This window comes from Phallusia mammillata, chromosome 3, assembly GCF_965637545.1.
Source record: "Phallusia mammillata chromosome 3, kaPhaMamm4.hap1.1, whole genome shotgun sequence".
NCBI classification, from domain to species: domain Eukaryota; kingdom Metazoa; phylum Chordata; class Ascidiacea; order Phlebobranchia; family Ascidiidae; genus Phallusia; species Phallusia mammillata.
Genome location: NC_137254.1, coordinates 10,811,345 through 10,837,009, shown reverse-complemented (window position 1 = coordinate 10,837,009; position 25,665 = coordinate 10,811,345). Strand labels below are relative to the sequence as shown.

At 37.4% G+C, this 25,665-nt stretch overlaps 2 protein-coding genes across 2 annotated transcripts; both read right to left on the bottom strand.

The window, feature by feature from the left end:
- Positions 1-470: 470 nt before the first annotated feature.
- On the bottom strand, positions 471-3,533 carry LOC145220198 (uncharacterized). Its single transcript, XM_080087474.1, has 4 exons — positions 3,310-3,533; positions 3,007-3,157; positions 2,826-2,893; positions 471-810 (listed from the first exon to the last, which is right to left on the bottom strand). Exons 1-4 carry the CDS (start codon positions 3,406-3,408, stop codon positions 499-501), a joined length of 630 nt encoding a protein of 209 aa, XP_079943600.1. The 5' UTR covers positions 3,409-3,533; the 3' UTR covers positions 471-498.
- Positions 3,534-14,255: 10,722 nt separating this feature from the next.
- Positions 14,256-21,508, bottom strand: LOC145220199 (uncharacterized). Its single transcript, XM_080087475.1, has 4 exons — positions 21,334-21,508; positions 18,264-18,401; positions 17,126-17,281; positions 14,256-15,222 (listed from the first exon to the last, which is right to left on the bottom strand). Exons 1-4 carry the CDS (start codon positions 21,494-21,496, stop codon positions 15,050-15,052), a joined length of 630 nt encoding a protein of 209 aa, XP_079943601.1. The 5' UTR covers positions 21,497-21,508; the 3' UTR covers positions 14,256-15,049.
- Positions 21,509-25,665: the final 4,157 nt, after the last annotated feature.

The following is a 25,665-nucleotide window of genomic DNA, read 5'->3' as shown; positions in this document are numbered from 1 at the left end:
GTACACACGTGTGCAACACGCGGAAATCCCTGTATTGGATGACACCAAAGTGTGTGAGGATTTTTTGTGTTGAAGGTCTTCTTTTTAATCCCGCTTTTCTGAAGCGCAGTGATTGGTTACGTCTGCAGTTGCTATATCGAAGGTATATGGTTCTCATATACACTCTGACGTTGGCCAGGGTAATAATATTCAAACTACATTTCCAATAGACGCAAGTGCTCAGAAATTACTGGCTTCACACTGTAAATCGGGATCCCACCCAGAGGGTAGAATTTGCTTACCCCTTGGGGTGGTCCACAATTGGATGGAATTTTCCATCCTACCATGGAGTTTCACATCCCTGAGGATGGAAAATTATGATGGTATTTTCCATCCTAAACGTTTTTCAAATTTATTGATGGGAATGCCCATCCATGCCTGACGAACCATGGTGTGTACCATGGTTACACAATAAACACGACATATTAATGTCCCTCTACATTTATTAACGCTTGAAGATCATGCAGAAAAGAAATATGAAACATTAACAAACAAGTAATTTGACTCAATCTTAAAGCGAATTAATAATTTTTTGCACTGTTGGGTTTGAATAGTTTCTGATATTTTGAGAACGAACGATAGAAGCTGCAGCGTGCACGTAAGGGCCTTCGGAAACTTCACATCGAATATCCAATATGACGTGATTAACACAATTAAAGCTTCGCCAAACGTTGGGCAATTGCATAGCCAACGTTTTTGCACGTATACAGCAGGGTCGGCATGTTCAGTTGCCAAGATACATGGGTAAGGCGTTGTTACATCTGAGTTATCCTAAAAAAATAAATAACTAATGTAATATAAGTGCAACGCAGTGGAGGAATTACGAAAGGGCAGCGATGAGCCGCTAAGCATGAGTGAACCCTTCCCTGCCCTCTGTCAAGCGATCAAAGCTCGCCGCCGACCATGCGCTTTATTGTTGACAGCTTTACTCTACTCTTTTTAAACATGCTTGGCCTATCAAGTTGATAGAGCTGTCCTGGCAAATATCGTCATTTGCCAGAAGAGCTTTACAAACTTGATATTATGCCTGGCAGCAATAGCTTACCGTATATACTCGCCGATAGGTCGCACTATTAGTTTTGTGTTAAAAAAGTTTAATTTAGAGTTGACTCGCACATAAGTCGCACTGAAAATCTAGGGATTTAAAAGGCCCGTTTCCTAGCTTTTTTGCATAGATAACTTCCTATTTTTTTAGGGTTTAATATAATCAAAATATGTCAACAAAGCGGAAAAATCCAACGCACGCTGAGCGTTCGCATGTGCGTGTGCGCTCATGAAACTGTCTCGCATTGGTATGTGCGTGCACGCGCGCGTGCACCAGTTTTCGACAGAACCACAGTGGCAATAGCACATTTCCACTACAATTCGCGTCTATAACGCACACCCTTACTTTTTCACAGAAAATTAGTGTAAAATTTTGCGCGTTATACTCGAATAATTACGTTAAATCGGCTGATTAAGGTCCTGAAAATCGGCTTATTAGCCGGAAAATACGGTACTTGCAATAGCCGAAAACTTTCAATTTTGTTTCGACTTGGTGGCGATTTGCACTTATGTCGAGCGGATTTTATAAGGAAAAAGTTGCGACCTATCCGCGAGCATAGGCGTCGATTTAGGGATGACCGGGGTGACATGTCTCCCCTCCTGAAAAAACAGGGGTGACAACATATGTATTGTCTCCCCTGTTTATTGCCAGAAAGACCACATACACGTCAATACCGTAAAGTACGTAGTCAAAAACGACTGTTTGTAAGATTGAAGGTCACAATCAATGACAAACGCAAGTGTCTCGTGGTTTGTTACGCAACGTAACAATGGTTCCAGTAACAATCGACATTGTTATGTGATTGTTAATTGTTTTATTCCCAGTACAGGCTGGTTGTTCAAGTACCTTATATTTGCTTTATGTTAACTGCAGGAATGATTAGTCAAGCTAATATATAGGCATTTTTGCAGCCAAAACGCGAGCAACCCTCGAATAAGACGTTGTCAGTTTAATGTTGAGTTGTTTAAAAATCGTCACATACAATCTTGAACAATGTATACTTAAATCCTGTGGCAACTTTACGATCTGACTGTGCGAAAGTTTGCTATATATGCAAACTTTATTTCGTTTGTTTAACCCAGGGGTCATCAAACTACGGCCCACATTTTTTTGGATTTATAGGAATGCAACGCCCAAAATAGACCACAGCCAGTTTGTTACGTCACAGACGAGACTACAAGTGTTAATTGTGCGCGAACGATTGCATTCTTTCGTTACTTGTGACGTAATATACAAGCATTGCTCGTTAGTTGATACTATAACTATACAATTTAACAGTCGGATCACCAGATTTTAAATGGGATTGTAGAAGGACCATATTTTTGCCACCCTATGAAAATCACATCGCGGACTAAGTTTGGAAAGACGGCGCTAGAACATGTTAACTATGCGGCTCGCGCGAATCATTATTAAAGTTATCCGGCCCTGCAGTGTAAAACGTTTAGTGACCCCTGGTTTAACCGAATAAGGGTCACAACTTAGATCGTGCGGTCGCCAGGGCAACGGAGCAGTTAACGCAACTGCTTTGTGTTCCTAAGATTGTGGGTTTTAACGGCTGATGGATGTTTCCAAAACATGGAAAGGTCTCCCCTAAAATTTTGCAAATAATTAAAAAATCGACGCCTATGTCCGCGAGTATATACGGTATATATGCTTTGCCTATACTTACTAGAAAAAAAAATGGAAAAATAGTTCCAAACCTCTAAACCAAATGCAATAAAGACACAAAAAATTATCATACCTGGGCAGAATATTGAATGAACATATCCAACTTGTTGGTAAAAAGCAATGGAATGCAACACAGCACTTCTGAAATAAAAACGTAACTTCAAACAAAAGCAATAATAAGTTTATACTATCTACTACAAAGTTACAACGTTATCCCTACATCATGGATTAACTAATTTAAGGGCTCTACACACCATTTTCTTTCAAAATATGAAGCAATGCTTCTGGCACTGATTTCAGTTTTGGCTCCAACATCTTCTTTATTTTTGGCAAAATGGAATGACTGGCACTTTTTAATTCATCTTGGAGGTCTACTTTGAACAATCTTTTTGCTTCGTCGAATATCTAAAATTAAAGTTCTACCATCAATAAACTGGTATAATGCGGGCTAAACTACCCTTTTATTTGGTTGTTTATTCCAAGCTACATACAACACTTTCCCATGTTTTTGTTTGCTACTAAATTCTTTAAAAAGTACAGAAGAGTGTATTACTCACCACAGCAGGAAACTGGTAAGCTGGATATTTTTCAATTACGTCGGTGATTGTTCGGGAACCATTTTTAGCTTCTTGTCGATATACAAATGTTATTTGCATCCGATCGGTTTTTCACTTCTCTTGCACTCCTTCATCATTTCTTTGACATACGCAGCAATGTTACATTAAAACACACACAGCACCTAGACAAAATTCGAATGCTACAATTTAGATTAGCCTATGTACCTTTTTCAGCAAATATTCCTCTCCTTTAAAGTCATGGCCAACTGTCCTAACTCCATTATCCTACCATCTACCTTCAATCAAGACAACCGCCATTTTACCATTTTCAATATAACATCAACTTCACAATTTGTTCTCATGCTGAATAAGACATTATTACGTCATAATGTTCTAAAACTTCCTTCAATGTGTAAGTGGATAGTATCAGGTATCAGCCAATCAGAACTGATATCGTCCAAAGTTTCAATTTGCGCGCCGTTAAAATGAAAAAAATGTGAACGTTAAAGCATGGCTGGAATATGTCACGATGCGCAGTGGGAGGCGTCTGTCACAGTGCGCGACGGGAGGCACAGTTATTGGCGGCAAATTACTGAATGCGTCGCCGTTTTTACATTCAGTTTATCTGAAACAAAACTTAACGTCCATAATTTTTTACTTAGTACAAGTCTGTACAAATTACGTGCATACATTTAACGTTCTACCTTAGGAACCATATTTTTACGTTGTATATCCGCTGTTAACACTAATGATTCACATCCCGAACAAGCCACGCTTGTAATTCCTTTCAAAGAGCACTTAGCTTCTCATGAAATTGTATTACCCTTACACCACCTCCTTGCCCTTAACAATTGAGATAATTTAGCTTACCAAATATGTCGGCCAATTGAGCCAAACAAAACACATTTTGATTCTACAAAATAATGTTTGCCAATGGGGATTCTGCTGCCTTTACAATCTCTCGCCTATCGTGTGCAACGTCATATGACGCCCTAACAATTGGTTTATCCATCGAAACAAATCCATGCGGAATAAATCATAGTAGGCCAGGCCTATTAAAGGCGTTACACCGAATTACGTCGGTCTCCTAAGCATTCCCACGTGGCAAGGCACAAACAAGAAAATCTTACCTCTGCTGGGATTTGTAGCGGTCACGTGCTTTTAAACCATCATTTTGGCACTTTGGTTTGGCTAAGCATTAGGTAATGGAAAATTTTAACTTTGCAACCATGACTTTTCGTCCCATGAAAATTATATGCTGCTTTTGCGACATATGCTACCGAGCTGTGTAACTTTAATGTTCCATGTGTTCTCATGATTCAGTAACTATTGGAAGTACATATTCGGTGTCGTCGTTACATGTTCCCGTCTTCCTCATATGTTCCAACAGCCTGGCCATAAGACAGGCTGTTGCGTAAACCGGGTGTTTGGAAATAGTTGTGCAATCCATTGCAGTGCTGCATATCTTTGCAAGCGTTTAACTTTAAAAAAACTAATATCTGATGTGAGTAAAAGAAGGTACAGTTCTGGAATGATCGCACGAAAAACGAGTATCAGTTTAAAAGCCAATGTTTATCGTTGATCTTTCTCTTTTCCATCGTACCCTTTCCTTGAGATTAATGAGACTTGCTGTGTGTTGCGTAACCAGAATAAAAGACAAGAACTAAATTGATCTTTTGTGGACCATGTCGGCTCTATGCAGCAAGCGTTAAAATCGTAATAATGAACTTACTCGCTACTGCAGACGACCGATACGAGCTACGAAAAGCAGAAGAAATAACAAGCTTTCAAGTAAAAGCACGGGCGCGCACACTCGCCTCCGCAGATTTGAACCCACAACAGCAGTATTTCCCGGACTCGCGCTCTACCAACTGAGCTACACACGTTTAGTAGAGAAGACACAGAAAGTCGAATCATAGGCGTCGTTGCCTGCCTTGTATGTTGCACATGTCAGGTTCTTATGAAGTATTGGTTGCATTTGAATTTTTTCCCAAGAACTTTAATACAGTGTTCTCGTAACCTTGCTGGTACAAGTCTGGAGTTGCTTAACTCTCGTTAAATTTAACTCAGGTAATTTCCTGGAAGATTGAAGCCAATAACCCATAATATGAAAAGTACTGATAAATAGGTTGCATTGTATCAGTTGGTGAATTCACTGTTTAGATCGCTTAGTGTAGATTGTTACAGACGGTAATGATTAAAACGTTCAATCTATGGCCAATTATGGATAATGACAAATATGATTTGATTATTGCAGTAAAACTATGCGATTCAGGACAAGCAGAATAGAATAGATTAACTGAAAAAATACGCAATGTTGGAAAAATGCTTTAAGGATTTAAGAAACTACGTGAATACAGTTAATAATTTTTCTAAATTATATTAATCGTAAAGCTCTTTTATATACCTTCTGCGTTTTTAGCACAAAACTGTTCACAAACTGTCTTATAACTGCAATTTGCGATTATATTATTGAATATATTTTACAGATCTTTGCATTAGAACTCCAGATTTTGCAATTTATACTACATTTGTTTTTCTAATCTTGGCACAATTCGATTAAATATGATGGAAATACAAATTTATTAACCAAATATCAATACTTAGTCTGTCCGCAATTTTCAAAATGGCCGTTTTTTAGATTTTGAAAGCGTTTCTTCACGATATTTCGTTACAAAAAACTTTTTCTGATTTTGTCTTATTTTTATCGGGCATGGTAACCCGAGCCCTCAAGCATTTTTAAAATTCATTAATGCGACTTACAGACAAAAACACAAAACCTGAAGTTACTTGTGTAAAATTTAAGCAAGTCTTTGATGATTGTTGTTTTATTTGCTCCTGTAGACAAAATAAGAATGCAGAAACCGGCCAAAACCAGTTTGAAACCATGTGCGTTTCAGTGACTCGCGCTCTTCCAACTGAGCTACACAGGTTCAGTGTAGCATTCCCCGAAAATTGTACCGTGTCCTGCCTCATGTCAGCTTCGTAGTAGGGAATCGCCAGATTGACCAGTATCAGTTAAGCTCAGTTACTGGAGAGCGAGTCCTGGAAATCCCACCGCAGGCTAGATTTTTATAGCTTATACGCCTTGCTATATGGTGGCGAATGCTTCATGACCGACTGACTCAGTACGGCGTGTTACTAATTTCCATTGCAGTATAAACTCAATGGACCGTGTGAATACAAACAAACGGGATTTGATAAAGTCGCACAGTTTAGCACAAGCGCAGAAACGGATATAGCAGGTTACAACATCTGCGAAGTCAGGTTTGTAATTTTTTTTTTTTACATCTCCATAAAGGAGTCATTTTATTTCTTTGTTTATTTTATTTTTACCAACATTCGGCCCTTTAGTTGTAATGTTCGAAACTGAAGAATGTTTGCTTGTGTAGAATTTGTTTCACATCACTTACAAGCACAAACCCAACGTGACCAAACAGTTGGTATGTTCAGTTACTGTGTGTTTTTGTACGATTTCGAAACGGCTAGATTTCGTGTTATGTTGCTTAAAAAGATTGTTGCTCGGTTACAAGATTGGAATCGCAACTGTCTTGGGTGTAGTTTTATAAAGAAAAACCTGGATTAACTGGAATCAGTTTCTCTTTATGCGACACTTAACATATTCAAGAGCTAACGAAAGAAAGCGTTCCACCGGTGTCGTTTTGCACGCGAAGAGACATAACCAATTGCTATGCTATCATAGGAAGTCGTGTCAGTCTTGTAGGGAGACAGTGACGTATTTATGTAAATGATGTCACAATGCATGTTTACGTAAATATGCAAGCCTGCAGTTTTGCGCATATAATGTTCACCTTATGTTAATATTGAATGTTAACTTTCACTTTATGATGATGTTAGCCATATTTACTTTAGGCTGAAATAATTAGAGAACAAGATGAATTTTGCAAAGGAAAGTTTGTTACTATTTACTCCTGTGTTTTTTTTCTACTTGTCTTACCTAGTTTGCGCCTGCATTGTGTATGTGTATAGTGTTTCTAATTCCTAAATATTTTTGTTTCGTTTTTAGAACCAAACATAACTATTCACACATGAATAGCGTAATTTATGTAAATAAATGATGGTATCTTCATTAAGCGAGTGGCAATTTTGTCTTGCTTGCATTTTGTAAATCAGCCACTTTGCACTTTTGCGTCTATGCAACAGTGCTTCCAAAAACAATTTGAACAAGCGCCACACTGACAAACCGGTTTTATTTGGAGGATAACTTTACAAGCTTTAAACATGGAAAGCTTTAATGTAATGATTGAGCTTGCTTTAGGTAACAAATAAGATTGAAATGAAGTCATAGCGTTGCCCCGCACACCCTTATTTCATCATCAGGTCAGTTTTCAAGCAAGAGGTATAAGTTTATCAACACCTTAAACCCTTTTTTAGCAAAGTGTGAAAGATAATTTACTTTACGAAGTTTTTAAAAAAGAAATTTGCGAAGTTTTTGAAAAGAACAGCTGTTGTCGCTCCGATTTTATTACAACAAGAAGTGTCATTTGCCTTTCATGACAAACCCCCGTTGTGAGGCTTAGTCTTGCAGGTCGGTCGTTCAGGGTCTACAATTAGAGTGTTACTTAGAATTATGCCAACTGCAATCCACTCGATAACAGAAAGCTGCGCAAAGTCCACCGCCAGGTTTGTACCAATCTGTGCTATAGTCACAAGTAATCCAAAAATGCTTTTTTGGCGATCGCTTTTCTGTTATCGTTTATTAAATGTTTTTTTTTAATTTTAAGAACACATTTAGCGCAATAACCATGAAAGTAGACTCTTTCTTTCGTAAAACGTATCGTACCAGCATTTCTCCCAAAGGCACGGCTTAGAAACAATGCATGTCTTAATTCTTTGTGTGACAGTTTTGCATTGCTTGCATGCAATGTATTACTGGTGTCGTTTTGCAAGTCAATCGTTTAGCTCGCATAGGAAGTTGTCAGTCATGTTGGGATGCAGTGACGCATTTGCGATAGTGATGTCACAACCGTTATATTGAGGTTGATAAATTGTTGACCCAAACAGAACATTAAGCCATTTCTTTGTGACCTTACAACCCCAATAGCTAACAGTTTAAAATTGTTTGTAATAAAATATTGATGTGTCTTTAATCAAAAAGGTTTGACATTCGGCTACAGGTCTAGATCGTTTGGCGAACACCTTGTCGTCATAGAAAGGCTTGGTAAACCGGCATAAATCGGTTTTGCAACATCAATAAAACTAATGTCAGCACGTTATTGGCTACAGAGAGTTTTTAAATACATTGTACTGTAGCAAACATTTTTAGACAAAATTTCTAATTCTTCAAAAATATCACAAATAGCCTTAGTATCCCTGAAAAAGTATTTTTTTGCCAGATGAAACTAAAATCTTGTGTCAAGAGTTACAAGATAAAAGTAGACATGCTGTGGTTAATGTTTCAATTGCTTTTCGTCGGATGCGCAGAGGGTAAATGTCCGGGTGAGGATTTCAGTGTCGCTCCTCGACCTTATACAAGTAAGTTTGAAGGGTTTTACTTGAACTTATTAGTTAATTTAAAGGTTAATAGCATATACTGTGCAGCAAACTAAACTTTCCGTTACTTTCCAAATTTCTCCTATTTTTACTTTTTGTAAAACTTACTTTTTTACCCACAGAACCTGGAAATCTCCCCGTGTGCGAGAAACCGTACCGCGGTCCCAACTGCACCTGTCCTTCTTCAATGTTCGAATGTGCGTGTCACAAGTTTGGAAGGTGTGGGTACGGACCAGGATGTATTGAGATGTCGTGGGTAAATGATAACGGAAACAACTGTGGTGATTGGAGTGACGAGCTAAGTGACATTTGTAGCAAAGGCAAGTTTCAATGTGACTGCTTCAACGCAACTTGTAAAGGTATTATTGCGTGTGTGTGGGAGGGGAATCGATGTGACGGATGGATAGATTGTATAGATGGCAGTGATGAGATTAATTGCACTTGTTCAACTGATAGGTTTGAATGTGATTGTTATAAAACAAAGAACTGCATAACCGGCTCTGGTTGCTTAAAAAAATACTTGCTATGTAATGGAATTAATGACTGTGGTGATTGGAGTGATGAAGTTAATTGCACTTGTCCAGCTTATAGGAAATTTAACTGCGATTGTTACAAAACAAAGAACTGCATAACCGGCTTTGATTGCTTAAAAAAATACCAGCTATGTAATGGAATTAATGACTGCGGTGATTGGAGTGATGAAGTTAATTGCACTTGTCCAGCTTATAGGAAATTTGAATGCGATTGTTACAAAACAAAGAACTGCACAACCGGCTTTGGTTGCTTCCAAAAATACGAGCAATGTAATGGATATAATGACTGTGGTGATTGGAGTGATGAAGTTAATTGCACTTGTCCAGCTCATAAGTTTGAATGTGATTGTTACAAAGCAAAGAACTGCACAACTAGATATGGTTGCTTCAACAAAGACTGGCAATGTAATGGAGTTGATAACTGTGGAGATTGGACTGATGAAGTTAATTGCACTTGTCCAGCTGATAGAGAGTTTCGATGCGATTGTTTCAAAACAAAGAACTGCACAACTATATGGGGTGGCTGCATCGACATAGACTGGCAATGTAATGGAAGAAATGACTGTGGCGATTGGAGTGATGAAGTTAATTGCACTTGTCCAGCTGATAATGAGTACAAATGTGCATGTAATGGCACAAAACAGTGCATCGGTATGGAGGGAAGTTGTATTAACAGGTCTTTGTTGTGTGATGGAAATCCTGACTGTTTTAACGGCAGTGACGAGACACATTACACATGTAACTGCTCTGGAGTTTATGCAAGATGTCGGTGTAGACCTGGTGACAAACATTGCCCATCTACTGGCAGATGCATACCTTTTGACTGGATTGGTGACGCATTTAAGGATTGCTTTGATGGAAGTGACGAACTTTGTTCAGTTTCCAACTTCACCTGTCAATCTTGTACTATGTTTGCCATAACTTGTAAGAGTGAACAACTTGCCAGGTATCTCGTACATTCCACAGTTTCAGCAGAGTGCACAACAGTAATCCAACCATCATGTGCTGATGACATCAGCAGTTGTGTAAGAAAGAATGTGATTTGTGTCTCTTCAAACTGCCATAGAGAAAATTTTTGTCAAAAACATTTTATTTGTGAAAACCAAAACATCATAGCTGGAAGTGACTTTTGTGACTCAGTTAGTAGTTGCAGTGACAATAGCGACGAAATTAAGTCAGGATTTGGGTTTAAATGTTCAGGATCATCGAGACAAAGTGCTTGTGTTTTGCCTCAAGTCAACGTTTACGATTCAGTGGCGCAATGTTCTGATAAATCTGATCTTTGTTTTGCCGACAAACAGTTTAGATGTTTTAGGTGCTTGGATAAAAAGTTAATCATATCACACCAGCAGGTTTGTGATGGTATAGTGGATTGCTTTGATATGTCAGATGAATGTTTGTGTTTAAATCAAAGTTTGTGTAACGACATAAAGGGTGTTTGTCCATCAAACCAGATGCACTGCCAAAATAAATCTGTTTGCTCGGTTCAAAGTGGGAAGTTGTGCAACTCAAGCGTGCAATGTGTGGATCAAATAAACACAAAATACTGTTCGTCCGCAAATAACTCGGAACAATATCAGTGTTTACCAAAAAACGTTGAAAGCCTAGGACTTGACGAACTATTTAAGTGTGCAAGAACTGACAATCAGGTGTTGAGGGGTGAATTTAAGTATTGGCTAAGCAAGGGGATTGATGCCATGGTTTTGTTAAACTCAATATGCGATGGAACAGTTGTGGACAGCCTGCAATTACATGGTGAACTCAATTGTCCGAATTTGTTTTACTGTTTTTCAAATAGAGAAATCAACATTAAAAGCACTCAGGCGTGCAATGGAAAAGTTGATTGTGACGACGGCTCAGATGAATTTGCACAACATTGTAACAAAACTCGTTTTTATTGCAAAACCAAAGATAGGATTTCTATTGATAGAAAAACAGTTTGTGATGGAATTATCGATTGTGACAATGAGTCTGATGAAAGCAAATGTCGTTGTGAAAAAGTAAGGTTTTATTGCACAAACAAACAACCTTTGTCAGTTGAATGGAAACTGGTGCAGAACGGAATTTTAGATTGCTCAGACGGAAGTGATGAATGTGTGAACTTGGTCAGGGACGCGTTTGCGGATGTCAACGAAATGATTGCTAATCCAGTATATAAGGCAATTTTCTGGATAACAGCTCTGTTAGCCCTGGGAGGAAATACGATTGTTTTTGTTGCAACTGTTCACAGATTATGGAAAGCAGACAGAAAGCAAAACGTATTCATCAACAGTGTTTTTATACTGAACCTTAGTCTTTCCGATTTCCTCATGGGTGTTTACCTGTTTGCAATTATTTTACAAGCAACTCAATTTTCTGGGTCGTATTGTTTGCACGATAAAGAATGGAGATCAAGTAGTTTGTGTTCAGGACTTGGAGCCCTTGCAATTGTGTCCTCTGAAACATCAGCTTTTACTATGGCAGCTATGACCACCTTTCGCCTTGCATCAGCCTTTAAACCTTTCATTATTCGTAGTGTAGGTGTCAGTAAAATTGTAGTTGCTGAACTGGTTTGCTGGATTACATCTATTGCGTTAGCAACACTACCGTTACTTGAAGTCACTTCAGGATACTTTACAACTGATGTTTGGTTTCCCAACAACATTTTCGGAACTGATTTTGTTTCCAGAAAAAACATGTCACTCCTGGCGGAAAGAATTGCCAAAGTCAAACCACAAAGTTGGTTTGAAGTTAAACAAACCATCACTGAAGCATTTTCTCGTAATCCACCCAAGGGCGAGTTTGGATATTATGGAGAAACAAGTGTTTGCATGCCACGCTTGTTTGCCACAACCTATGAATTCGCTTGGGAATATTCAACACTTCTTATTACGATCAACTTCCTCATGTTCATCTACATGGTAATTGCATATGTCCTCATCTACAAACAGAGCAACCGCATGAAAGGATCTAGAAGCACTGATGTAAGCGCCAAGATGCAGAAGAGGATCTCGAGGTTGATTGTGACGGACTTCTGTTGCTGGATTCCAATTTGTGTCATGGGGTACTTGAGTGTCGGAGGAATCAAGATGCCACCAGATGCTTACGTGTTAAGCGCTTGTCTGTTACTTCCAATCAACAGCGCTCTTAATCCCTTGCTATACTCCAAAGTAATAGAAGATCAAATAATCAATGTCAAGAAATGGGTGGTTGGAAAATGTGCATTTCTGCACGCATTTGCAGGTCGTTCATCGGAATTGTCTGTGAGATACAACCCCGATGCAGATGACAGAGTGATTGAGATTGTTGAGTAGGGTGGCAATATGAATTGTAATGCGAGCTTACAAACCACATGATAAATCGGACCAACTTGTGTATTTCTTGTCTACGACTATTTGAAAAAAAAATGCCAAACAAAGTAAAAAATCGATTTTTACTGTTAAAGTTGTAAGTCTTTTGTGTTAGATATTGTTACATTTGTTGTTGTTGTTGTTGCGTAACTTATACAAATGTGTTTGTGTTGCCAAACGAATCTAATTAAAGCAATGTTTGACATTTTACGGATAGTATGAAGAATGGCAAGTCATGTTATTATTAGACATTGGTAATTTTGTTGTTTCTGTGTTTCTTCCCACTCAGATCTGTTTGTGTCCTAATCATGCTAATTTAAGCAACCATTATTTTATGTTAAATATTGTTAAATTTGTTATCTCAGTATATGTTTTCTCGCTTCGATCTATTTGTTTGAAAGAAATATGCCATTTGGGACAAATTTCTAGTCTTAAGTACGCTAACTTTAGGCTAGTCTTAAGTGTTTAAATTGTTAAAATGTTTGTTTCTGTATCGTTTTACTCGGAAATATTTTGTAAATAATAAGTCGAATTTCGATTCTGTAGGTAACTTAAAAAAGTGGCCAGTTCTTTTTCGTAGGTATCCGCAGCAGGAGAAATACAGTAATAGTTAAGGCACAAGGTAGCTTTGAAGGCGTTTGAAGCCAATTTTGGCAAGTACAAACTTTAAACGTTGGTAATTATACTCGTTTAGGCATATAAAGGAATCCATACCACGTTTAATGACAAAGTCAAGTTTTATGCATTTGTTTTCAGACATGGTTTAAGAACAGTGTAGTCCAACTTTATATTGTTTCGGGCCATTAAAAATCGTTAACTTACTCCGCCAACCAGAGCCTAAACTTTTTTGCAAGTAAAACTTTTTTTCGGGCACAAACATTAGGGCGACTATACACCGTTTTCAGTCAATAGCGAATTTTTTTTCGTCTTTTCTAGTTGTATACCAATTAGCTTCCGTTCAAAACATTCATTTTCTACACCATGGCGCAACAATGCCCGAACGGTTTGCTGACCCAGAAACAATTTATTACACATAATAATGCTTGTAATGTGTCACAATAAGAAATGTTGCAGTATTTGGCGTCATTTAATCCTCACATTTAAAAGCACTGGAAACAACAGTTATCATTGTTATTAAAATGTTGGACTTTCGCGGGCAACGAAATTGTCTTGCGGGCCACAATTGGACCACGCTGCTTTAATTCTTAGATTTACTTTGTTAATTTAGTTTGGGCGTTAACGTTTATGGTTTTTGGGAAAAGTGCGCTATGTCTTTTTTTGCACCAGGTGACTCAAATGCAATCAGTTATACTGGGCATACAGTGAGCCAAAAGGGCAAAGGCGCTTTAAAATATAGATTCAAAAAACTGACTGGGAATGTACTTCAGGAGACAAACATCAGCTAATTAAACAAATTATTTAACGTAATTATTTAGTTTGGACATGCTAAAGTTTGGCTTTGGGGCAGGATATATTGAGCCTTTCCGTTCAAAACCTCGCAAAATAGGAAAGTGTTAATTTAAATATAGTTCTTTGCAAATTAATATTTTACATATTGTTGACAAAGGTGCAACGATAAAAAAGTTTATTTACAAATAGGCACTGCGTTATTTAACAGTGGTGTGTTAGAAGAACCGAAAGCGTTTACAACAAAAATATACATAATGCGAAAAAAACTTTGCATCTAAGAAAGAACATTTGATGGCTGATGTTGTTTCACCCAGTAATTTCATTTACATTTTATCAAATTACACTCATTTTGTGAAAGTTTGCTGTCATAAGTTTAATATGTTTTATAAAACAGGGTGTTTACCTTGGCATTGTGTTTAAACAAACTACTGATATTCTGGCCACTACTTGTCGCCATTGGGCGATCATTATGTATGTCAGCACATAATATATGGGTTTTCTTTGCTTAGAAGGATTATTCGGTTAAATTGTCATGTGCACATTTAGAAATACAATACATGAGCATTTTTCGGTTTTAAACCCTACAGAAAAAAACTTGAAAATTAAATAACTCAAATATAACTCAAAAGGCTGGTTTTGTTAGTTTCAACATCGAGCTCAAAGTTATTGAACTTAATCGCACGACAAAACATTGTTTTTGTGTTAAACAATAAAAAAGGTGCAAAGTTGGAACAATTATTGCCGCCTCGGGAAATTACGAACATTTTATCTGTTAATTAAATCGAAAAATACAACCTTGGACAATATAGTATGCTATAACATTGTCAGAATTGGGCCAAATTGTATTTACTTCTAAGTTAAATTGTTAAAACTGCTGAGATTTTTTACAGTTTAAATCTCTATTGCAAAGGCGAAAGCTTTTTTTTATCATTTTTCAGTAAGAGTTAAAGTTAGTTACAGTGCTGTAGATATAGCAATTGACGTTTCTTTGGCTTTTGTGTCTTTCATATCCGTCGATGGCTTCAGCTTCTCCATGTGGACTTTTTCTTTTGGTGGCTGCAAATTTTCTGTAACTGATTTCACGTTGGGTGTTTTGCTGTCTTTTACCGACTTTTCAACAATCGGCACTGTAAAAAAATGTCAAAAAAATAAATAAACACTAACACATCGTACACAATGTCAGCAAACTTTTTTTTCAATTATTTTCGCTTTTAATAAAATAGCAAACGCAAGTTTATAACATCTAATACTGATTCACGACGCTGGATTAGTAGATATGCAACAACGTACTTCTACCCCTGTCGTTGGCCAAACTGTCGTTATTTCTAGCATTTAGCTATCTTTTAATGTGCGGAGTATTAGTAAGAAATTTTACGGTCATTTATACGTTTTAAGCATAAAAAGGTGGTTCCAAAACAACGGTTACAGATTGGTTCAATTAAATAATTTAATATTAACATGTAGACCATATCTGTCTGAAGGTTACCAAGATTCAGAAAGCGTTTATTACTAACGACTCTGACCTTCGGTTCTGGGAAAATAGCTACCGGCTAAACCGTGTAACTTAAATATTTGTTCGAGCTAAGTGTTTGAATTTTGACCGCTTGATCAACATTCATAATTGAAGTGGAATATTTGTTTAATCTTGCGAAATACTTATGACTAAGAACCACATGAAACCAAAATCGTATGAATTTGTCCAGAAACAAAGTTTGTATTGACAACAATTTAAACAAAATGACTTGTTTTATCGTACACACAGTTTGGTAAAAATACGCTTCGATGGTCTCAACGCTTTGGATAAAATGGCGTATGGACATGGTTCATGTGGAATGTCAGTAGGGGAATTAACACATAAAAATGCTTTACTCGTTTTTCCAAACTTTTGGCAATTTCATCTATGGTTTAAAAAAGTCAGCTTGAGCCAGTATTTTAAACATATTCAAGATATAACAACCCATCCGCATCTTGCCTTACGATGCAGAATTTTAGAGGAAAAAGCTTGGACATAGTGCCCTGTTACACGACAAATATCAAACGCACGACTTGCACCACAAAAGCAAGGCCTTAAATACAGCTTTGGCTTTGCTAACAAAGAGATACCTTTGGGGTTATTCCCGGCCACAAACTGGGTTTACTATTGTGCATTCAGATCGCAAAGTTGACCCTGTTCAAAGTCAATAACCGCTTGTTTATGACTATTGGCAACGTTCCATTTCAATTTAACTCGCTCAAAATATTTGCCTAATAAAGATTTTAGGAGATTTGGTCAACCCTAAGTAGATTTATGGCTTGCGATGCGACATCGGTGTAATAAAAGGGATCACAGCGCTTGGCAAAGTTAGGCAAACACAAAATGTGTGTAAATTAGAAAGTCAAAAGCAACGCCCATTTCAATATCAGCTTTATGCTAGCAATTAAAATGCAGGAAAAGTACACAACAACCTTTACACTACAGGTCCACTTGTTTAATAAAGAAATACATGGCTTAATGTTATCTTTATAACCAAACCCTTCCCGTCTCAAATATCACTTCATTCTATTTGGACAATCATTTTCGCGTTTAGGCTCTCCATATTGCAAAAATCAGGCAATATATGTGTTTTTTCATACAGTCTGTATTATTTTGGACACAAAATGGCTCCATAGGCTTTATCGCATAACAACGGGTCGGACAACCTGTGTTTTTAGGCTTTGTTCACGATAGCCCCACATTAAGCTAGATTTCGATAGGGTGGTGCAAAGAGCTGAATTATTAATTTATTATGAAAAGGGGTGTGGGTTTCGGAAGTGCTGAAAATTGTAATTTTGAAACTAAATTTTGTAATGAATTTTAAAAATGCCTTACCCCAATCCTAATAACTCTAACCGTCAGTATTTTTGGAGATATACTGTTACAAATACGTATTTGTGCTTTTTCCGACACCTATAAAAAGATAGCTAAAGGTGTTGGTACATTTTCGGTTAAAGAAAGGTTTCGTATCCAACCATACGTTGGTAAAAAAAATTAAACGTTCAAAAACTCCTTACTTCTGAATATAATAATGTTGAAAACAATAGCAAAGAATCCAGCACCAGTAGAGCACCATGCGATTATAAAGCTGTGACCCCAGTATGCAGTAGTGGTCTGGATACGTGATGAGTACTCGGCAGTGTAGGCTATACATCCAGCCAGGTTTAAACACCCTGTATAAAAATAGTTGTATTGTTAAAGCGAAAATACCAGTTTGGGGTTGTGTTTACACAGCAATTGTAAAAGTATTAAAACCAGATAGCGCACGTTCTGTCTTGTTTGCTGAGCAATAAACCTAAACGAGTGTGCTTTAAACCTGTCTAACATATTGGAAAGAAAAAACAAAGCCATATCATAAAAGTTCGTACAGATAGCTTCCAAACGAAATGGGCAACCAAGCATTGTCGCGTAAAAATGACGAATTGCAAATGTGCATGACAACCTTACAAGCCTTTTTTAATCTTGTTTGTTACAAAAAAATCTGACCCAAATCATACGCCAGGCCGATTAAAGGCGCCATACCGAATCAGCCTGTCACCAAACATTTCCACATAGCAAGGCGTACGCAAGAAAAATCTAGCCTGCGGTGGGATTCGAATCTACGACAAGAGCCTTTTCAGGACTCGCGCTCTACCAACTGAGCTACCCTGGCTCAGCGGTAAGGACGTTAAAAATCACAAGCACTGTTGCCTGCCTCGTATGCTGCAGATATTAGTTCCGCAGTAGGGGATTGCCCGATTGACCAGTAATATTGATTTCGCAGCTTGGTGATTATTTCAGTGCAATTATGTCGCTCAGAGATGCATACGGGCCTGAAATTAGAGCCCGAACCCGAAAGTACAAGCCCGAAACCCGGCCCGAACCCGAATCATTTTTGAGAAGCCCGTTTAGGCCCGATAGTTTGATTGACAGGCCTACACATTAAAGTCTCAGGAAAGACCAAGACAATAAACACATTAGACAGTTGGTAATGAACATTAGGGCCGTTTGACTTAGGTCAGGTCCCGCAACTGTCTACTTAGTTAGTTAAATTTATTCCAAAAACTACTGACACAGAGTTTAAAGTCAGGCCCGAATCAGGCCCGTTTTTTCAAAGACCCCGGCCGAAAAGTCTGGCCCGACTTGCAACTCTGATGTTGCTATGTGGTAACTCACAAGATATGACGGAAAACACCAGAATGACAAATCTCATGGTTTTATTCTCCTTGAAGAACTTGAGAAATGAACCGACGAAAGCGCCGCACCATGTGAAGATTGAGATGCAGAGAAAGGCAATAGTGATGTTCGTTAGCACTGTAAATATCAAAGCAATTGGGTATAGAACCAAAAACAAATACCACTTTTGTATATAGCGGCTTAGAACAAAATTTTATCATTAGGCATAAATTGGAAACTAGTTGCGTAAATTTAGACATTCTCGCCAAAAAATCATTGTATTTTTCATGCAAGATTATTCGTTACAACATTTACTGTTTTCATTTTTGGAATGCGTAATTTAAGGCAATGATTTCGCATCGTCAGTACTTACAAACGTTGATGCACGGAATCGAACAAATTTCGTCATGTCCGAAACCGAATATTCGACAGTATCGCACAAGCAATTCCGCGGAATAATATCGGATCTTTTGTTACGGTGCGCGAAGCAGTAAATTACGCTTTTGACATAAACACTTAAGGTTTGGTGCCTGGCAAGTGTTAGTATTACCACAACAGGAAAGTTGTGTTACATTGTGATATTAAATCTGTTAATTTTAAGGTTGCCTCGACCGTCGTTGCCTGCCTTCGAATATTACCGGTCTTTTATCTGGAGTGGACTGAACGATACTGCTTTAAAAGTTATACCAGTTGACGCGATATTGGTTGTTCGGATTGGGAAGTTTTGTTGTGTGTAATTAGACAAAAAAGCCAACTTGTGTCTTAATCTTTTATGACATGTGCTCATAAAAGATTCGGTTTCGGTCGAATCGCAGCAATTTATTCGCCGAAACCCTGAGTTGAGTTAGGTTTATTTCGCTTTGTAAAAGCACATAAAGCGTCACAACGGTGCTGAAATCACCAAGCCGGAAATAGCTGCGCAACGTTGAAACGTTATGAAGCACAACATAGTGAAGAGCACAGTAGATAGATCATGACTTAACGCGCTGCAGCTACACCGTATTATGAAGCGCTACTGGCCAGGGCTTAACAAACTAACCACTCGTTTGTAATTGAGGCCCTCGAATCGTCCCACACACGTTTCTCTTCAGTTTTGTGTAACTCACAGTGCACAAAATTCATTTCCGTAAGATCCCATCACCATAATTTACAAAATGTGTTATATTTTTGTTTCGTAGTATGGTGTAGCTCCAGCGCGTTTAGTCATGATCCACCAATTGTGCAATCCACTAATTTGCTCTCCCTAAAGTTTTGTTGCACCGCCATTTTTGGCTTGCTACTGTCCTAGTGCAATTGTGTCGCTTTGTTTTTTTTACCAAATAAAACCAACACAGCTTTTTGCGAGGTGTGTATACATATCCAAAACCTAAAATCGCTGAAAAACGTCTATTAAGTTCAATGGTTCCTATAATCTTTCATTAAACCAGTGGTTCTCAAACTGTGGTACACCGGAACTTTCCAGGAGGCACGTCAGTAGCTTTTGCTGTTTATATCACATCCTAACAGGGCAAATAACAATTACTTTTTTGTGTTTATTTTCCTTATTGTGACATCATTACACACATGGACATTAGATCTTATAGAACACGCGTTGTGTCAAGTAAAAAATTCATCGATTTGTTGTATTGGCCAATACAGAAACTTCATTGAAATGTAAAGGAATGTGACTGAAACTGCTTTAAAAGCGTAAAAACGTATAATGCAAGAAACGTGAAACATAAAAAGACATGCGGTAAATTACGTTGAGGGTCCGCAGAATAGAAAATTCATGAAAGAGATCCGTGACTACAAAATGTTACAAACCACTGGTTTAGGTGGTACGCCGAGATAGAAAAAGTTGTCAGGTGGTAAACACGTACCGCATAAAACCAACGAAACAAGGACAACAATTATTTGAATTTCAACCCTCGCGCTTGCTCAAAAGCTATGCAGCCAGTAAATAAAATAACTAAATATAACTGTCGAAAATTACACCGATAACGTTACTCAAAGTGGTGACCAGCGTGTATTTTTCGTGTTATTTTAAACACATGAAAATCGGAGAGAAATTTACCATTGTCAAAAATTGTGTTTATGTTAAAAGGTACCATTTTTATATATTATTCGTGTATAATCTTATGTACAAGGGATTGTTACACAGGAGTGACTCCCAATGCGTTCAATGGGAGTCACTCCTGTGTATCAACCCCTTGTACAATGTACTCTCAGTTTCGGTACAGCAAACTTACACAAGGCCGATGTATTTGCTTTTCGTGCTTATGTAAATATTAGAGCAAGTTGTTCAAAGCCCGGCCCTTGTCCAACACATGAGGTAACCAGTTTTGCCTGACAAAGTTAGGGAACTTCCATTAAGTGAACAATGTTTTAGTACAAACTGACATGTCCTGACACGAAGATTAGTGAATAAGGTAGTAAATAGTTTGGCTGAAATGAACCGAAAGTAGATTTGACATTTGAAAGGACTTTGGTGTTGTCCCAATACATTGTGCGATGTATTTTAACCCTTCAAATTTCAAACAAACAGTTACCTAACGAAGAAAAACTACTATGTAAACATGAAAAACCAACTTGAAAAGTAAGTTAATCACTCCAAGACATCAGTTTTGGCAAATCCTGCTACCACCCGAAATCACAGCATATAATTGATTGACACAAGCGAGGTGTTCTGGAGTCCTGGAATATCCATTTACGCGTCAACACGATAAACGGTAATACAGACGTTCTGATGCCGATAAATTGTCGCTTTTGACACCAATAAACTAAATTTTATCCCACTCTTGGTGCCACTTTGAATCCCTACACGCCTTTAATCGATTTGTTTGTGTGTGTTACCGATGCTTTTTGTCGCTTTATTTACAATATACTTGCAGTACATTTTTTTATTCTCCCTCTCTACTCTTGATTGATGTAAATTGAAATACTTCGACAAGGCTATTGTCATTATCAGTAAAATTCCGAAAAACCAGCGAAGTTTGGCTAAAACCCTGTTTGGGCATGTGAAGCAATATTTTGAAAATATGTTTGTATATAAGTTATATGCTTACAATATTCATACCGACTTAGAACTTACGAGGTACTTCGTGAAACAAACACGTCCCATTGAAGCAATATTCAAAAAGTCCATAATTCACACCATCTTCTATAATCCACGAGTTAGAATCGGTCGCCACAATTGCAAACGCAAGCGCAGCTAAGACAAAAAATGTTGCCGCCACATTAATTGTACGATACATTGTGTGTTTCAAATTGTGTATCTGAAAAAAAAAATATTACCAAATGATGTGTTACAATTATCTACCAGCTAAGATGGATACATTCACACTGCGTCAGCTCTAAACCGTCCATGCAGACCAGTGATCACGTTACACTTATCAATAAATGATAGTAGGCCAAGCGTAATGAAGCCGGTCTACCAAACATTACGCCTTAGTTACATTTTTTCTGCTAAGCGATGAAAAGTCAACAGTCACGAAAATATTTGCATAACGTTAGAACAAGACAACTATTGTTATTGTCTAAAGTGTTTTTTTTTATCCTAGAGTCTTTTAGGTTGTGGATTGAAATGAATGTCAGATCTTATTTAACTTAGCAACAGTATTTGTAATCAAACTTACGCTACTGTTGTATGGTTTTTTATTTGACTTAGGTGAACACGCTTGTTAGACTTGTTTTCTTACAAACTTAGTTTACACGTAAATACTACTTTAGTGAACTTTTCTTTTCCTGACAAATCCTTTCCTTCTTCCCTAACACGGGTGGTTAGTATTTTTAGAAGCCACTCCACTAGTCCCACCAACTCATTTCCCACATTAGTGTTTACCAACAATGCGCCAACCTCACTTTCATTTAACCCCCGGTCACATAACGCTTTAGAATACAATGTAGCTGCAGAGCGTACATTTATTATCCACCAATTGTGTTGAGCCAATTATTAACCAACTATGTTGTGCAATTGTGCCATACAATACTTTCGCTCCATAACGTTTCTACGTTGCGCAACTATTTCCGACTTAGTAATTGTTTTAGTGCTACTGTTGTCCCTATGTATTCTCTCACCAACCAAAATGAGCTCAATAGAATTTTGAATAGGTATCTTCCTTTACAGTACTGAAAAGACACTATCTTTAAACTAAAAAGACTCACCAAAATGTCATGAGTCACTTGATTCGTCATAAAACAAATACGATTTTTCCCACCACGAAAAATAAAAGTATTGAAAATAAACAATGACGTCACTTCAGGCTGTGACGTAGGTAGTGACGTAACCGCGGCATTGCTGACGTAGCAATAACGTCCGATTATGTTTGTCGATTTGAACTTTCTAGGAATGTACGACATTCATCACGAGAGCATCATGCCGTGATATGGCATAATCATCAGGGGCGGCTCGTGCGAGGGGGCTGCGGAGCTGCAGCACCCCCTAGATATTTTTACTTAATATTTCTATATAATATTTCAATATTACAGATAACTTTCATTATACTTTTTTATTCTTTAGCAATATATAAGTTAATAAGTATAATTTCCACCTTGATCGGCATTTTTCCCCTTTTTTTAAAAAAAACTGGCCATTATTATGTTATCTATGGTGGAGCTGCAGCTCCAGTTTCGTGACGTTTTCAGTTGTGCGCATGCGCACTTGGAAAAGCTGCATGCCGGGCGAAATAGGCGAGAGTGGGCTGTGGCTCGCGCAGCCCCTCGGGTGACGTAGCGCTAGTTGTGTTGTCTGCTTCGCGTCAGTGAACTCCAAAGCCAAACCCGTGTACTGTATATTTAAGTTCGACAGTGAGTGCAGTTAAATAATTATTTTGCTTTATTGTTTGACTGTTAGTCGTGACTTTTTAAGATGACTGTAAGTGGGTTTCAGTTTTTACAGTTATCATTGAATTAAATAAGTGTATCTAACAAAAAAAGAAAAAAAGGTCATCTAACACCTTGAAAAGTCACAATTAACCTTTATAATAAATAACTGAATTAAAAACTTTTATGAAGGTATGGGACAAAACATCTGCTACTCCAATGTCATGCAGGAATAAGCAACAACAAGAAATGCTCTGTTTTAGTTCTTAATGCTGCTAAAGAAAAATTAAATTTGTGACTGTGAAGTTAAATGCCTCACTGAAATTCAGGCAATATCAAATGCAGAACAAACAATTGCAGAAGCAACAGGAATTTTGAAATACCTGAGTGAAGACAATTTAAAGTTTTAGTTTCTTAACACACCATGTGGACAGTATTTGCAACCAAGTGCAATCATGTGTATTGATATAATGGACATGTACTGTTTGTCTAAACAGTAGCTGCTAAATTGCTTCACAGGAAGTGTTTCTTAAGAACGAACATTCTACAGACAAGATAGTAGTGACACCAAGCACATCTTATTGTTGACAAAGAAAAGCTAGTTACTCAAATGAAAATGCTTCTGTAGATCTGATATTCATGATTACTCTGAAAATAATTAATCTAGAGATGATGTTTTGACAAGTTAAATTACTAGGATGAAAAATCCTTTTTGCTGTTTCCATGAGTCCTTCAAAGGCGAAACAGTTCTTTTTAACACTGAAAAAGATGCAAACTTTTCTGAGGAACACCAATTTCCAAAAGACTTGCACCTGCAGTGCTAGTACTAAACAGAAAAACAGTTTCTTAATTGTCATTTGGAATTAAGGAAGAAGCTATCAATTATCATGCCCAAACTATAACTTTATGATTCTTTTTGGTTGTAAAAAGGAAGCACAAAATTTAATAATATGGTTTAAATTTAAGTGAGAGTGTTGTAAATTTTAAAGTTTAAAGGAGTTTTGCACAAAAGATGTTTAAATGAACAAGTTCTGAAACAAATGTAATGTGGTTGTTACATTTGTTAGTTATGATACCAATAAAAAGCTGTACGGCTAGTTTTTGTGTGTGACAATAATCTGTGAAGTGTCATAGAATATGTTGAAAACGCTGATTGTGACTAAATTTACTTAAATGAAACATGACAATTTGTTTAATGTTGTCTAACTGAAATAACATAACTTTTTTCGACTCATTTATAACTATTTTTTCTATTACTTTTTTTCTATATTCCTGTTGTGTTTTACCGTATTTACAACCGCTTCGTTTCGAGTCTGTGCCACGTGTGTTTTTGTTTTTGACGTTATTACTGCATGTTATTGTGTTTGGTCCGTCGCTGTGCAAGTAAACAAAATACTCAAATGATGCCGTCTGCTGTTTACACTCGTGTACATTATTGCGTAACAAAACTTACGTCACAATGGAGTTGCTAATTAAGATTTGTATTACTTGTTTTTCTGCACGAAACAATGGCTAGAAAACTAGAAATGTAGCTTTTCTATATATTGCCAACTTATATATATTCAGTAAAGGCTAAAATTTGGAGCAGCACCCCCACAAATTTTAGGCACGAGCCGCCACTGATAATAATCATACAACTTTACACAATTAAAAACCGGAATAGTTACTTCGGTTCATAGTACTGCCAAAAAAACCTTCGTCCAACGCACTTAATCACAAATTATATATCGTTTCATATAAGCAATGATCGACAAAACTTGGCTGGGGTTAGCAAGCAAACCAGCAGCTTTATCTGAGTTCTGAGTAGTTACCTTGGATTACAGCCGTGCTAAAACACCCCTCGCTTAAAACCAATAAAACACTCAAATTTCGTGATTTCGTGTACGTAACCATTGACAAGACTTGACTGGGTTAGCAAGCAAACCAACTTTACTTAACTCCAATCTGAACAGTTAACTGGATTGTAGCACTGCTAATACACCCTTCGTTCATAGCAGTAAAACACACGTAATGTATGGTTTCACGTACGCAACCATCGATAAAGCCGAAGTGTTTGTTTAAGAAGCTATAAGTGTGCCATGCGAAGCTAACCTTTTTTGAATGAGTTCAGAATTTAGCAGGGTTTATTTCCAAGAAACATTCCATTTATTTAGGAACACTATGCACGGACTTGAAAAGTAGTTTAATCATAAACATTACTTCTATATACACCACTACCTTGGCAGTAATGTTTATGATTAAATTCCATTTATTGCTTTAGTACCTTACCAACCAAGTCATGCATGTGTACCCTTTTCGCATTGTTAGTAGTATTTAAAAGAGCCTATTTATGCACCAGGTAACACTCAAATATAGCTTCAAATTGACATTGACCCTAGAGTTTAATCCTATTTTCCAAGTTGCTGTATCACAGTGTAAGCGGGCTCGAAATTCGCATCAGTAAAGCCCACACCCTAAACTTCTAATGTATGAAGCTAAAAACTTGCCCGAATCCGAATCTTTTTAGGAAGCCCGTTTCGGCCCGAAAATTTGCAAACATACACAATGGACAATAATATGCAATGGCTTTAAACGGGCCTTTTTTTGGCTCTTGGTCATTATG